The 16,606-nt window shown below is 32.4% G+C and overlaps 2 protein-coding genes across 2 annotated transcripts; one reads left to right on the top strand and one right to left on the bottom strand.

Moving 5' to 3' along the window:
• Positions 1 to 1,846: 1,846 nt before the first annotated feature.
• LOC111897915 (MLP-like protein 423) lies at positions 1,847 to 2,510 on the bottom strand. Its single transcript, XM_023893868.3, has 2 exons — positions 2,252 to 2,510; positions 1,847 to 2,184 (listed from the first exon to the last, which is right to left on the bottom strand). Exons 1-2 carry the CDS (start codon positions 2,436 to 2,438, stop codon positions 1,916 to 1,918), a joined length of 456 nt encoding a protein of 151 aa, XP_023749636.1. The 5' UTR covers positions 2,439 to 2,510; the 3' UTR covers positions 1,847 to 1,915.
• Positions 2,511 to 8,059: 5,549 nt separating this feature from the next.
• Positions 8,060 to 12,713, top strand: LOC111897913 (aldehyde dehydrogenase 1). Its single transcript, XM_023893867.3, has 9 exons — positions 8,060 to 8,283; positions 8,354 to 8,496; positions 10,144 to 10,527; positions 10,675 to 10,764; positions 11,029 to 11,202; positions 11,388 to 11,525; positions 11,616 to 11,753; positions 12,015 to 12,076; positions 12,265 to 12,713. Exons 1-9 carry the CDS (start codon positions 8,199 to 8,201, stop codon positions 12,536 to 12,538), a joined length of 1,488 nt encoding a protein of 495 aa, XP_023749635.1. The 5' UTR covers positions 8,060 to 8,198; the 3' UTR covers positions 12,539 to 12,713.
• Positions 12,714 to 16,606: the final 3,893 nt, after the last annotated feature.

Here is a 16,606-nt window from a genome sequence, read left to right as displayed (position 1 = left end):
CTCTGAATAAAACATGCGGCTTTGGCCCGGTTTGGATCAACACCAACATCCCGTGGCTAATATATGATTCGTGCCATTTGTTATGATAATATCATGTAGTTATTGGGGTTTTCACTATAATGTGAGCAAAAGCTAGAAGAAGAAAGTGCTGCAAGGTAGGGGTGAGCATTTGGACCGGTGGACCGGACCGGACCGGTGAACTGGACCGGACCGTTTTTTTGGAACCCCAGGCCGGTTCTTGGTTCTAAGATTTCTCGCCAGTTCGGTCCGGTTTTTTTCCCGGTCCGGTCCGGTTTTTACCGGGTTTAGAATCGGTTGGACATGATTAAGATTTTTGTGACGTTTTTTAAACGCACATAACTCATTCGTTTTAAGTCGGATTGACCTGCGGTTTTTTCCAACATTTAGTTTACAGTTTGTAGATGAATTTAGACTATAACTTTGTTTATTTTGGTATTATATTCACCGTGTTACAATCCTTCAAAGTAGAGCTATCAAAGCTGAAAAAATTCAGCTTTTCAGCAACATTTTGTAAGCTGTGACGTTTTTTAAACACCCATAACTCATTCGTTTTAAGTCGGATTGACCTCCGATTTTTTTCCAACATTTAGTTCACAGTTTGTAGATGAGTTTAAACTATAATTTTGTTTATTTTGGTATTATATTCACTGAGCTACAATCCTTTAAAGTAGAGCTATCAAAGTTGAAAAAATTCAGTTTTTTAGCAAGATTTTATAATCTGTGACGTTTTTTAAACACCCATAACTCATTCGTTTTAAGTCGGATTGACCTACGGTTTTTTCCAACATTTAGTTTACAATTTGTAGATGAATTTAGACTATAATTTTGTTTATTTTGGTATTATATTCATTGAGTTACAATCCTTCAAAGTAGAGCTATCAAAGCTGAAATATTTCAGCTTTTTAGTATTATTTTATACTATAATTCCGAGTCTGCGTTTAGCACTTGTGGTAGAGTTGTAAGTGAGTATCAAACTAGTTTATCGATATTGATAGTTGAATCTTTGTTATGCACCCAAGATTGGGTGATAAAGTTTACAAATCTGATAGTTGACAACGTTGGTGACATCTTGAACGATGATGATATAGCTTTAGGTAAAAAAATTACAATCTTTATTCTTTTTTTATACAATTATTACTTTTTATTAAATACTAACAACATTTTCATTTGTGTTTATGTAGAGATTGCACAAGCTTTAAATATGTTACATATGGATGACAATGATATGGGGAATAGGCCAATGGAAGATTAGATTATGAGTTTATGAAATTTGTTAGTTTAATTGATTTTAAAGTTTAAACTATGATTTTTGTTGTTACGGTAATACTTTTGTATGTTTGTTAAAATTGTTTAACTTTTTTTGGTGAACTTGATTTATATGTTAGTTGCTTTTATTTGGAAAATTAATTTTTGCAAATTGCAAGTTATAATATTATACATCAATGTAGATTAGTTAGGCATGAAATGTAAACATATTAATTTTGCAAGTTATAATATTATACATCAATGTAGATTACTTATTATACTCTATGCAATTAAAGTTGTACCGGTTCAAACGGGTCCAAAAACCGGAAAACCCGGACGTGGACCCGGACACGGACACGGACACGGACACGACTCATCTGGTCCGGTCCATGGTCCACAAAATTCTCCATAACCGGTCCGGTCCAAGAGCCGGTCCGGTCCGGTTCGGTCTGGGCCGGTCCAAATGCTCACCCCTACAGCAAGGTGTGGTTCTTAACAATGGAGGTATGTCAAAGTTGCATAATGAAGGGGCATCTCTCTTACAAGATGTTGTCTAGGAGTAGATGTTATAAAACTCAAATTACGTAAATATGAATGTTATTGCATGTATTTTATTATAGCAAACATAAGTTGATCAAATACATGCATCTTATGCTTGAAGAAGATAAGCATCAACCGCTTGGAAATTCTTAGCAACAAGATCTGTAATCATGCTAGGATCTGGAACCTCAACATTTGCTTTCTCATACTCGCAAAACCATTTCACAAGGCTTCCTTCTCCCTCAGGAATCACCACAATAATAGCCTTGAAAGTCTTGTAGGATTGCATCATATCTCCATCAATCACACTATATACCACTTTCATATTTGCTTCATCAACTTCTTCTATCCTCTCTTTCACTGTTTTCATTGGCGACCCTATATATTTTGTAGTAATTAAATATGTTAGATATGAACACCAAAAAGGGAATTATATTGTTCATACCTTCAGCAAAGTGAACCACACGGATAGATCCCACGTTCTGTCCATCGCCTTCAAGAACTTCAACGTTTTTGTAGAGACCAGAGCAAACTTTAGGAAAGATGGTCGCAGAGTTCATAATGCTATTAAAGAATTTATCTGCTTTAGATTGCACCTTCACTTCAACATCAAGCTTCCCTATGGTTGCCATTGATGAAGAAGATTGCAGTTTTGTAACAGTCAAAGTCAAAGGTCAGAAGTCAAATAAGATTGGAGGTTAAAATTAAAAATAGGAAGATGAGTGAAAAGTTCATTGAAGGTTTGGTTATATAGTGATAAATGGGGTTAAAATGTTAAATTCAAGGTTTAAAGTTGGATAAAGGGTAGCTGGTATTGCATTAAGTGTGGCTGCAATTTATGGGGCAAAATACCCATATTTATTCTTGTTTCTCATAGTTAACAAGTAGAGGCAATAATAACTTAAAAGACGGTGGCAAAAGCAACACAAAGTTATCTTTATGTTTTTGAGCCATGCTAATAAGACATCATTTAAACATCTTATTTATATTTTTATAAAAACCTATAAATAACTAATTATAGTTAACTTTTTCGGAAAACCATGTAATTTTAATTAATAAAAATATTTTAAAATTTAATTAAATTGTTTATATGGTAAAATAAGATTTTTTTAGCGAACCTCATGTTTTTATACATCAGAATAGTTGTAGGGTGTGTTTTGGATTTCTTTTTTAATTTAAATTTTCTTTTATAAAAATGGCTTTTTATATAAGAACTTTTTCTAAAACCATGTCTTTAAATTTTGTTTGGCTTGATTTTTAAGACTTTTTATGACTTTAAATTATTTTTTTTTCATGGCAAAAAATTGTTTTAAAAAAACTTTTCTGCTTTACTAATATCTTTTGGTTTTTTTTTTTTAACTTTTTGGAAAAGTTAAAAATCCAAAAATTGTTTTAAAATGAATGTCAAACACCCCTTAGTTTTAAGAAAAAGTTTTGTTGGACAATACAAATTTCTACTTTTAAGCAAAAAAAAAAAAAAAAAAAAAAGGTTCAAATCCAAATTCTAATTCAAGTAGGTTTAACAGAAAAAAAACTATATTATATTTTCTAAATTTGTTTAATTACACTTTAAAAATCAATGATAAGTTTTTTTTACGTAATTTTACATGTTTATTATATATAAATTAAAGCTACAACTTCCATCTTCAAGCTTCTAGCACCTAACTTTTATATTACCAGTTTCTAGCTACTGGTCTCCAGCTAGTTTTGTTTCACACGCTTATAGTATCATTACCTTTTAGAACATGAATGAAATCACATTAATTATGAGTTGCCCAATGGTTGTAACCATTCTAAGCTAACTCCATCAACATATGGTTTCTACTAACTAGCTAACCGATAAAACTGCAACAATTGTTCTTGTGTTTTTTTAGTTTACATGACTAAGGTCCAAACCTTTAAAAGTTATAGATTTTGCATTATCAACAAGTTTTTTTAATGGTTTTTGTCCCTTTTCCGTTAAATTTAACAGCTTAGCTGTTAATTATTTTTTAAAATAACTATTTTATCCTCAGAGACTATTTCTGCAAGAAAACTATAAAGACCATTTCCACATATCTTATTTTTTTATTGAATTATTATATATTAATAAATATTATTTTTAATATATACTATTTATATATTAATAAATATTGTTTTATTAGATTATTAATTTCTTTTAATTAAAATTTTTTAATGTCTTTGTTATCGGATATTTTAGTTGGACTATTATATATGAATAAATATTATTTTTAATATATATATATATATATATATATATATATATATATATATATAGTAATAAATATTATTATATTTGATTATTAATTTATTTTAGTTAGTTTTGTTTATTGGAATAATACTTTTTATTGGATTATTATATATTAATAAATATTATATTTAATTTATAATGTTTATATCCTAATAAATATTACATTATCATATTAATATTTTCCTTTAGTTAATTTTTTAAATTCCTATTTTTTTCTTTTTTATTGGAATATTACTTTTAATTCATTATTTTCTTTATATAATAAATATTATTTATTATATTTTTTGTTCGTATAATATTAATTTTTTTTAATTTTATTAGTTCCACCACAAAGTTGTTGGAATACGCAAAAACGCTGCCTCTCATCAACGAATGCATAACAAACTTCTATAAACATTAAAAGTGGTGGTGATGGTGATCGGGTGATGGTAGTGGTGTTATCGCATGTGACTACCGGCATCATTGGTTGGAAAATGTTTGTGCGTTTCTGTCCGACCTCCAATGAAACTACAAGGATGGTGGTTTTCACCTACAATAACACGACTACCATGATCCAATCATCGCCACCGCTTTTAATGTTTATAAGTGTTTGTTGTGCATTGTGTGGGATATGGAGGATTCTAGCGGATTGTTAAGAGATTATCGCAGGTGGCTACCGGTGATGTTGGATGGAAAAAGCTAGTAAGGTTTACGTCGGACCTCTGATAAAGGTGTTTGGCGGTGATCCCGATGATTTTCATTGATGAGAGGCGGCGCTTTTGCGTATTCCGACAACTTGGTGGTGGAACTAATAAAATTAAAAAGAATTAATATTATACAATAAAAAACAAATAAATAATATTTATTATATAAAAAACAATAAATTAAAAATAATATTCCAATAAAAAGAATTAATCCAACCAAAAGGAATGAAAAAAATTAACTAAAAAAATTAATATTCTGATAATGTAAAAAATTAATCCAACAATAGTTATTAATATATAATAATCCAATAAAAAAGAATTACTCCAATAAACTAAATTAACTAAAATAAATTAATTACCCAATTTAATAATATTTATTAATATATAAATATTATATATTAAAAATAATATTTATTCATATATAATAGGAAAATTGTCAGAAAAGTCCTAATATTTTCAGAAAAGTTACACTTTAGTCCCAAATTTTATTTTTTGAACATAAAAGTCCTGATTACTTTATTTTGGCTCAAATTAACAAAAAAAAAGTCATTTTTTCTTGGGCTAATGTCATAAAAACCCTCAAGTTTTCAGGGTTTTGTTGGTTTTGTCCAAAGTTGAATTTTATGTCCTTTTTTACCCTAACATTTTCCAAAAAAAATGTTCGGTTTTACCCTTTTACCGGTGATAACACGTTACCATTATATTAACTTTGCAAAAAAAACCCTTAAGTTTATAGTTTTTTTATGTTTTTACCCTTAAGTTTATAATTTTTTTTACACTTTTACCCTTTGTATCTTTTTTTTCATATTATACGTGTTCAAGCAGAAAAATCATATGAATATGTATATTATGAAAAAAATATACTTAGGGTAAAAGTGTAAAAAGAAAATTATAAACTTAAAGGTAAAAACGAAAAAAAAAAAAAATGGTAAACTTAAGGGGTTTTTTTGCGAATTTAATATAATAGTAACCTGGAAAACCTGTTATCACCGGTAAAGGGGTAAAACTGAACATTTTTTCGAAAATGTTTAGGTAAAAATGAACATAAATTTCAACTTTGGACAAGACCGACAAAACTCTGAAAATTTGATGGTTTTTATGACATTAACTATTTTTTTAACAGAAAACGACATATTATCGTGTAAAATCAAATAATTGAGACTTTTATGTTTAAAAAATAAGTTTTGGGACTAAAGTGTAATATTTTCCGAAAATATTGAGACTTTTCTAACAATTTCTCTATATAATAATCCAATTTAAATATCCGATAACAAATAAATTAAAAAAATTAATTAAAAGAAATTAATAATCCAATAAAAACAACATTTATTAATATATAATAATTTAATAAAAATAAAAAGAATATATGTAGAAATGGTCATTGTAGTTTGGTTGCAGAAATGGTCTCTAAGGGTAAAATAGTCACGATTTGAGTTAGATGACAAAATTTTGACATTTCTATAAAAAATTCTAAAAATGATTATATGAAAGTTGCAAAATAGTCTTATTAAAGTTGATGCAAAAAAATCTCATTATTTTGGAATTTTTTTAATAAACTTCTAAAAGTTTTTTTTAACAGAAAAGTCCTGATTATTTTATATTTGTCCAAATTAACGAAAAGTTTTTTTTATATCTGAACAACAAATGACAGATTATGTAATTTTTCAAAATAAAGACTTTTTTGTTAAAAAAAAGTTTTAGGATTTTATTAAAAAATTTCCCAAAATAGTGAGATTTTTCCGTATAAAACCCTATAAAAAATTCAAAAAGATTATTAAAAAATTTAAATATTAAATACATTTTCATTTAAAAGAAGTTGTATAAAAGTGTATTTTTTATATGTTTGTAGTTCAAGTTTTAAAAAAAATATAAAACAAGTTTATAACTATTTTTTAAGTAAGTATAAAAAAGTTGTAAAAAGTTTATAAATAAATTTTTAAAAAATTAAAAAGTTCGGATGAACTTAGATAACTAAATTTTGACGTTTTTATAATTTGAATGATCACTTAAGTCGAACAAATTTGAAGTAACCATTTCATAAGAGGGAAATGTAAACAAAAGTAAATGTTCAATATGATTTAATTAGCGTAATTAGAACTTAAATGGCTAAATTATAGCATTCGTGGAATTTTAATGGCCAATTAACTCAAAACTCTTTAATATTTTAATCTATGATCAACCGATTTGAAAACCAAACAAAAAAACATAACCAAGCATGTCATTCATGTCTAACCATAAACATTTCAGATTCCTTTCCTCTTATTATAATTCCTTCGAATTTCATTTCTATACAATAATCTCTTTATTCAAAAAAATATTATTATTTGGACCAAAGTAACTCTTGAGGTATGTTTATCCTTAATTCTTATAATGAGTTAATGACCATTAGTCTTGTTATTTATCCTTGTAATTGCCCAACTTTTTAAGGTACAGCTATGCTTAGTTTTAATTTTTAATAATTGTTTTTTTTTTTCTTTTCCAGAATAATGTATCAAAAATAAGTTTGCAGGGCAGCATGTATAATCAAATTATAAACTATTGTTTGTCTATTTTCATCGAGTATGACGCATTTTTACATATTTTCGGTAACACATAATCCACCTATTTCAGCAAATAAAGATTCGGTGGATCCTGTTGTCAATTTTTTATATCATGTTTTTAGGATAGACAATTTTAAATATTTCACAACTTTTTATCAACACTATTTTGAATTTCGAATATGTGTTTACTATACGTGTATACCTCCATGACCAAATTCATGGCTCTAGACGCTACAAGCTATCAAAGGGCAATAATTCCTTGAAGACAGTGATAATAATATAAGTCATTTTTATGTTTTATATGTATGTAATTTGTCTCCAACCATACTCAATAAACGTATTTTACATGTGATAAGATACCTTCTAGAAAATTTTTAAAAAATTGTCAAATACGAGTTGCACAATGTCTATAAATATATAATCATCCTAATACAACCCACCACAAATCGTCTCAGCTAGCTAGTTAACTATAGTAGCCTGATATCAGTATAACACACATTCAATGCCGTGGGTGTTAATAGTAAAACTATTACAACAAAAATTAATTACAACAAAAAGAACGTATACACATTTTGACTTATAGAAAAGTGTCCTTTTTGCTACAGCCTAATAGTTATAGGTATTTAAAAAAAAAAGTTATGGGAAATATTTGACCGTTTAAAAATCCATATTAACATGTTTTTTTATATAAATAAATTAACAGTTATCTAATAACGTTGATATTTACATATATTTATCATTACTATTTATCTTCTAAACCAACAATCGAAAAAACTTGCAAATAAATTTATGCCCTTTTAAATGAATCTTCAAAATATTTGTGCAATTGTGCTACTCGTCGGTAATGATATAACTAACGAAGGCCTATATATAAGCTCATATCAAGTCAAATTTTGAAAGAACAAAAAAGGGAGAGAAATGAGTTCCAAAAGCAATGGAGCCACCAATGAGATCAAGTTCACTAAGCTTTTCATCAATGGCCAATTTGTTGATTCCCTTTTAGGTATGCAATCATGCTTAGACATGTTTAAATGATTTTTTGTGTAACCTCAGTTGAAACTACGTACATACAGGAAAAACATTTGAGACAACAAATCCAACGACTGAAGAAATAATAACCCGAGTGGCTGAAGGAACAAAGGAAGATGTTGATTTGGCTGTCAAAGCCGCCCGTAACGCTTTCGACCATGGACCCTGGCCTCGTTTGTCTGGCCAGGTATGTTGTGCATACATGTATGTTGTAAGATGGTATTTATGATATGGTGACAAATATCAATATTTTTCTACTTTAATTTATGATGAAATGAAATAAAATAAAATGTATAATAGACAAAATAACAAAATTAGTTTTTATAGTTGATTATTATTATTATGTTTTGTTAGGTTTTAAGAATTAAAAGTCATACATAAATAGAAAGAAGAAATTATATATGCTAATAAAGACAAAGGTATCTTTCATACAAGGAAATAAATTATAATCTAAAATGTATGACCAAGTAAGTTCGGAACATATAGGTATAGAACCTCTAAAACATTGTTGTTTTGGCTAAAGTAGACCACCGGCAAACCCATGGTCATTCCTTCATCAAATTCGATTTTGGTCTCTATGTAGTTTTCGTGATGTTCTTCTTTCGACATCCACCTCAAAGATTTTGGGGTTATCCTTCATGATCGTCATTCTTCCATTCTCCGTCGCCACAAACAAATTTCTCTATATTGTTTCTATTTGCGTTGTTCGTGGCTGCTTTTCTCCTTGCCTACGTAACCGTTTGCTCAATTCTACACCAAAATCGATATGATTCTCATCCAAAAATGTTTGTCTAATACTATTCCCAAGATTCTTCCCACTTCTGCTTGCTACTGTTCTCTTCCACTTCGCTATTGTTCTCCTCCACCTCGCTTATAGAAAGAGAATAAGCGGAGAGATTTTTTTATCCAAGGAATGGGATGATTATCCATAGTCATATGAAAAAAGACTAAAGATTTGAGATATCCAACAAGGTGTTCCATGAAATGTCACATAGATATAGTTGCTTCACTTGCTTGTAATGTCATGATTTCAAGTTATGTAATATCCGTTATGCAGAATAAGTTCATAACGGTTATGGGGAATAAAAGAGGTTATAAAATAGATTGTTTATTAATTGTGAGGGTCATATAATATAAATAGAGATATAAAAATGGCTTAACCTAAACCCTAAATGTATTGGGCCTAAACCCTAATCACTAACAAGAGGTATTATGTGTTGGTTATTCTAAATGAGAATCAAATTGCATTTGGACAAGTGGTGTGTTGTTTTGATCTATTATGCTACGAAGGTCAGTTATATCTTTGCGATATCAATGGGTGGATCTTTGTCAAGAACTCCTACAATTGTTATAATGGAATTAGATGCACTAAGAAAACCATAATTGGATTGTTACTATCTGATATATCAGACAACCCAACAAAGGTCATAAATGATAACCAATGGAAGATGCTCATTATATTGAAAGAGTTCCTCCCATGATGAAAACCTTATGCCAATCAATGTGAAAATAGTGCCTCTCTTGGTAACCTTTCTAGCGTGGATGACAAACATGTAGTTTTTGAATTTGACTTAACTGTCAATCAATCATATTTATCATTCGAATTTGACTCGGCTACTTATGTAAAGGACTGGTAATTCATTCTATTATACTTAATTTGGTTTCGGAATGATAAATCATTATTCTTGAGCAAACCAAATTTGTTTTTGTTCCATCATATTTCTCCATTTCACTCTAAATTCGATTAATGTGTATCAGTAACAACTAATTAAACAATCAACCAATAAATTGTATCATACAACTGTTATTTATTTTATTTTTTTCCTATGATCAGGCACGACGAAAGATATTGTTGAAATTCGCAGACTTGATCGAAGAAAATGTTGAAGAATTAGCAACCTTAGATGTGATCGATGGTGGAAAACCCATAAGTTTGTCTAGGTCTTTAGAAATCCCAACTGTTGTAGAGCTATTTCGCTACTATGCAGGTGCAGCAGATAAAATCCATGGAACAACGCTTAAAATGAGTACAAGTATTCATGCTTACACATTGCGTGAACCCATTGGGGTTGTGGGACACATCATTCCTTGGAACTTCCCTTCTCAAGGGTTTGCCATGAAGGTTGCACCGGCTTTAGCCGTGGGGTGCACCATGGTGGTCAAGCCGTCTGAACAAACACCTCTTTCGGCTCTCTTTTACGCTCACTTGTCTAAATTGGTTAGTTAAGTCTTTTTGTTTACTAGAACCTCAATGTGAACAAAAATGATTGAATTGGTTTATAAATTACTTAAAATGGAAGTTAGTTTGGCGATTTATTTTGATTCATTTATGTTTTCATGTCTTTGATTTATTTTCTTGATGTAGGCGGGTATTCCTGATGGTGTGATTAACATTGTCAATGGTTTTGGAGAAACCGCTGGTGCTGCTATAAGCTCCCATATGGACATTGATACGGTTATTCCTATCTCTTTTTTATTTTTTTTACTCGTAATACTTATATGTAAAGACCGAATTTTTTTTCCAAATGGAGGTAAAAATAACACTTCTAATATAATTTACAAACCTTAAATTATTGGACAAAAATGATACTAACAATAAAACATTAATAGTTAAACAAACAACCAAAAAGAAAAATTATGGGGTAATATACAAAAGAGAACGTTTAAAATTGAGTATTTTGTTAACGGATCTCTCTTTTTTGTGATGTGATGAATCCAGGTTAGTTTTACAGGGTCCATGGAAGTTGGGCGACTAGTAATGCAAGCTGCTGCGACAAGCAATCTAAAGCCTGTGTTGCTAGAACTAGGAGGGAAATCGCCTTTCATAGTGTTCGATGATGCAGATTTTGATAAAGCCATTGATCTTGCTATTTATGGAAATTTCATTAACAAAGTATATATATAATTCAACCTTCTTTATTGGTATATTCTAAGGCCATTTTTCTTTTTGTTTCAATAATAAATTTTGTTTTAAAATATTATAGAAAATCACAAAGTTTGAGGGAAAAAAAAGTAATTAAATTACGCCATGTTGAAGTTGTATACTAAAAGGCAACAAATAACTCGTTTTACATACAGGGAGAAATATGTGTGGCAGGATCTCGTGTTTTTGTTCAAGAAGGAATTCATGATGCGTTTGTTAATAAGTTGGCAGAAAAGACGAAAGATTGGACGATTGGAGACCTATTTGATCCGACCACTCGTCATGGACCTCAGGTATAACAAAATTATGGATTTCAAACTTAATTATTCATAGCTTTCATATGTCACATTGATTTATACAATGTTAACTTGAGCCTTACGTAGAGCAATAAACAACAATATGAGAAAGTACTTTCATTGATTGAGCATGGCAAGAAGGAAGGTGCAACTTTGTTGATTGGGGGTCGACCTTTTGGAAAGAAAGGATATTATATCGAGCCAACTATATTCACAGATGTTACGGTATATAGATATAATATGAGTATGTTTGACGCGCATAAACTAGCTTATTGTAATTTAGTGTTTGACTAAACCAAAAAAAATAGTTTATCATAATTCATAGCTTATAAGCTAGCCTATTGATAAGCTATTTGAGATAATTTATTAATAAAATAACTCATATTAAACTAAAAGCTTAGTTTTTTCATCTAACACATCAAACAAAATCTTATACATCTCTTACGGTTATTAATTTCGTTTACGTTTTGGTGTTTGGTTTTGAAGGATGATATGATCATAGCGAAGGAAGAAATATTCGGCCCCGTTATCTCCGTTCTCAAGTTCAAGTAAGTTTTTTTTTTTTTTTTTTTTTTTTTTTCTAGATAGATAGGATACATTCACCTTAAAGTTCCATTTCTCTTATTTCAACCACCAAACTTTCCACTTTTACATATTTACACCCTACAATATAAAGATTAACGGTTATTAAACCTAGGTTTACTTACAACATATATCTTAATGATGAATAATACAGGACTATTGATGAGGTGATCAAGAGAGCAAATGCCACAAAATACGGGCTTGCAGCAGGCGTAATGACAAAGAATATTGACATTGCAAACACAGTGTCAAGATCGATTCGAGCTGGTGCGGTGTGGGTCAATTGTTTTCTAGCACTTGACAAAGATGCCCCTCATGGAGGGTATAAAATGAGTGGGTTTGGAAAAGAATCGGGAATTGAGGGTCTTGATCATTATCTTCACGTTAAAACCGTGGCCACGCCCATATATGATTCCCCGTGGCTCTAGGCTTTCCCAAAATAGCCTATTGATCAAATAATTGATCAAATAATGATAAATTTTACATATAAATTTACCATTATTTGATCAAAAAATGATCTTCATCATTATTGTCAAGTAATGTATTATGAGAATAATTTGTTCATATTTTGGTTTAATGATATTAACAAATAAAATTGCTTTATATGTTGGTTAAAAGGATTTAAAAAAATAATAATAAATAAATAAATAAATAAATAAAAACTATAATTTTAGAAGTGAGAGATTAGAGGTAGAAATATTCAAAAACTGAATTATAGCCACTGAAAACCAAAATATAAAGAGTAATTTTAGGTACTACCATTCGGTTCATCCTCTTGTTTTACCTCACACCACCATACCCATCTTTCTTTCTTCCTTTTACACCTAGTTTCACATACTAAATTCCCAAATTACCCCTGTCCTTCACACATTATCCTCACTTCAACAGAGTAAATCTTTACAAAAAAAATGGTAATTTCATATGCTCCCATTGCAAAAGAGATTCCGTCACTATTCAAATCGGTGAATTAAATGGGGAAACAAAACGAAGAAGAAGAGGAGGTGGAGGAAGAGGAGGAAGACGATGACGAAGATGATGATGAGGATGAGGAAGATGACGAGGACGAGGAAGATGACAAAACAATCAAAATCAGAAAATCAAAAGAGCTGGGAATCTCATGTATGTTAAATACAGAGGTCGGGGCAGTTCTAGCAGTAATCCGCCGCAGATCTGACCCATCCTCATATATTTACCTAGACGACGCCTTGGATTCAAATATATTGAGTTCTTTAAAATCACTAAGATCACTAATCTTCAATCCCCGCCAATCATGGCGGGCAGTCGATCCGTCAATCTACCTCTCCCCGTTTCTCGACGTCATCTCCTCTGACGATGTACCCGCCGCCGCCACCGCAGTTGCCCTCTCCTCCATTTTAAAGATGCTAAAACTCGATATGTTTGACAAGAAAACACCGGGAGCTCGTGAAGCAGTGTCAAACGTTGTCATGGCGGTCACCGGATGCCGCCTCGAAAAGACACATCCGGTGACGGAAGCCGCCGTGATGATGAGGATTTTGCAGGTTTTAGCGGCGGTGATGCGCCATGTTGCCTCCGTCCTCCTTAATGATCATGCAGTGTGCACGATCGTCAACACGTGTTTTCAAGTTGTTCAGCAGGCAGCCAACCAAGGTGATCTCTTACAAAGAACCGCCCGCCATACGATGCATGATTTGATACAAATTATATTTTCGCGGCTCTTGGAGATTGAAGTCGGGGATTGGGAGAATTCAGAGTCAGATACCGAAGACGCGACGGATGAAACCGGGTATGGAATTCGGTGTGCGGTTGACATATTTCACTTCCTTTGTTCGCTACTTAACGTCGTAGGAATCGTTGATTCCGACGGGTCTCCGTCGTTAACTGCGGACGAAGATGTGCAAGTTTTCGCGCTTGTGTTAATCAACTCGGCGTTGGAATTGAGCGGGGACGGAATCGGAAAACACAAGAAGCTATTACGAATGGTTAAAGATGATCTTTTCCATCATTTAATCCATTACGGAACATCTTCAAGCCCGCTTGTGTTCTCGATGATTTGCAGTACGGTTTTCAACATCTATTATTTCCATCGGAAATCGATCCGTTTACAGCTCGAGGCATTCTTTCTATTCGTTTTATTCAAAACCGCAAACCAAGGTTACTCAATTCAACTCCAAGAACTTGCAATCGAAGGGATTATAAACTTTTGCAGACAACCAACTTTCATAATCGAAGCCTACATAAATTACGATTGTGATCCGATGTTTAACAATATTTTCGAAGAAATCGGAAAAACTCTTTGCAAACACGCATTTTTATCAGGTGGAACCGCTCCCACGAGCTTACAATTTCAATCTTTCGAAGGGCTTATGGTTTTAATCCATAATATCGCTGATTTTGTCGATAAACAAACCGACTCGGGTACAGGCCCATACCCGGTTGAGATTACCGATTATAAACCGTTTTGGGAGGAAACCCCGGTGGAAGGTACCGAGTCGGAAACATGGATTGACTCGGTACGACTCAGAAAGGCGCAAAAGAGAAAGATAATGATCGCAGGAAGTCATTTCAATCGCGATGATAAAAAAGGGTTGGATTATTTGAAAATATCAAAGCTAATTTCCGATTCCCCTGACCCGAGAGGCTACGCAATGTTTTTTCGGTACACTCCGGGCCTCGATAAAGTCAAAATCGGTGACTTTCTTGGTGACCCGGGTGAGTTTAATCTCAAAGTCCTCAAAGAATTCACCGAGTCATTCGAGTTAACCGGGTTGGTACTCGACACTGCTTTACGAACATATCTAGAAACATTCCGCCTCCCGGGTGAATCGCAAAAGATCCATAGAATTCTAGAAGCATTTTCCGAACGTTTTTACAATCAACAATCATCGGAAATTTTTGTGAGTAAAGACGCGGTTTTCATATTATGTTATTCGGTCATCATGTTAAACACTGATCAACATAACCCGCAAGTCAAAAAGAAAATGACCGAAGAGGAATTTATAAGAAATAATCGCGCGATAAACGGAGGCAACGATCTCCCGCGCGAATACCTATCGGATCTTTTCCAATCGATCGCGAGTAAAGCAATCACGATCTTTGGTCAAACCGGTTCCCCGATCGAGATGAATCCTAGCCGTTGGATCCAACTCATAAACAAATCGAACTTAATCCTACCGTATGTCAAGTGTGGATTCGATCGGAGGATCGGGAGAGATATGTTTGCGGTGATTGCGGGCCCATCTGTAGCGACACTTTCCGCTATTTTTGAACATGCTGAAGATGAAGAAATTATTCATGAATGCATTGAAGGATTATTTGCAATTGCGAGGATTTGTCAATATGGACTTGAAGATACTTTAGATGAACTTATATCCTCGTTTTGTAAATTTACAACTTTGTTGAATCCGTATGCTTCAGCTGAAGAAACTTTGTTTTCATTTGGGCATGATTTGAAGCCACGAATGGCGACACTTGCAGTTTTCACTGTCGCTAATAATTTCAAGAATTCAATTAGGGGAGGATGGAGGAGTATTATTGATTGTTTATTGAAATTAAAAAAACTTAAATTGTTGCCACAATCGGTGGTCGATGTCGGGAGTTCTACCGCCAATGGCCGCCTGCATAGACGGGGGGAATCGGAATCGGTGATTAGCAAAGATCAAACGGGAAAGATCAACACCTCTAATTTAATGGCGGCGATATCTCATTGTTTATCAATGGAGAATCTAGAAGAGTCGTTAAACCTTGGGATAAGTGAATTCGAACAGAATTTGAAAGTTATTCAACAATGTCAAATCGGAAGTATTTTCAGTAAGAGTTCGACATTACCGCTCGATCCGTTGCTAAACCTTGGCCGGTCGTTGATTTTTGCGGCGGCGGGAAAAGGGCAGAAGTTTAATACTCCGGTGGAAGAAGAGGAAACGGTTCAGTTTTGTTGGGATTTGATTCAAGCGATGGCGTCTTGTAATGTCCACCGGCTTACACAATTCTGGCCGACTTATAATGAGTATCTTCTCACTGTCGTTCAATTGCCGACTTTTTCACCGATTCCGTTTGCAGAAAAAGCCATTGTTGCGCTGATAAGAATCTGCTTGAAGCTTCTTGCGTCTAGGTCGAATGAAAAGGTTGCTGAAGAACTTATTTTCAAATCGATAAACATGATGTGGAAATTGGAACGGGAGATTCTCGATACTTGTAACGATTTCATAATCCAATCGGTTACGAAGATTTTAAACAAGTATTCAGGGAATTTATTGTCTCAATTAGGGTGGAAAACTGTTCTTCATTTGTTGTCAATCACAGGTCGACATCCGGAGAGTTATGAACGTGGTGTCAAAGCGCTAATAAACCTAATGGCAGATGGTTCGGGGATTTCAGTTACAAATTACCCATCTTGTATCGATTGTGCGTTTGGATTTGTCGCGTTGAGAAACAGTCCGGTGGATAAGAACATGAAGCTGATGGATTTAATGGCGGATTCGGTGAAATTGATAGTCCAATGGTCGAGAAACGGTTAC

This window comes from Lactuca sativa, chromosome 5, assembly GCF_002870075.4.
Source record: "Lactuca sativa cultivar Salinas chromosome 5, Lsat_Salinas_v11, whole genome shotgun sequence".
In the NCBI taxonomy this organism is placed as follows: Eukaryota; Viridiplantae; Streptophyta; class Magnoliopsida; order Asterales; family Asteraceae; genus Lactuca; species Lactuca sativa.
This window is presented reverse-complemented; position numbering and strand designations above follow the sequence as displayed.

What these genes read in the sequence shown, in the direction of transcription:
- LOC111897915 (XM_023893868.3), bottom strand. Translation starts at nt 2,438, where the DNA reads ATGGCAACCATAGGGAAGCTTGATGTTGAAGTGAAGGTGCAATCTAAA. An exon ending in TGTGGTTCACTTTGCTGAAG is followed by an intron (nt 2,185 to 2,251) that starts GTATGAACAATA and finishes CAAAATATATAG; the next exon opens with GGTCGCCAATGAAAACAGTG.
- LOC111897913 (XM_023893867.3), top strand. Translation starts at nt 8,199, where the DNA reads ATGAGTTCCAAAAGCAATGGAGCCACCAATGAGATCAAGTTCACTAAG. An exon ending in CCCATATGGACATTGATACG is followed by an intron (nt 10,765 to 11,028) that starts GTTATTCCTATC and finishes TGATGAATCCAG; the next exon opens with GTTAGTTTTACAGGGTCCAT. An exon ending in ATGGAAATTTCATTAACAAA is followed by an intron (nt 11,203 to 11,387) that starts GTATATATATAA and finishes TTTTACATACAG; the next exon opens with GGAGAAATATGTGTGGCAGG.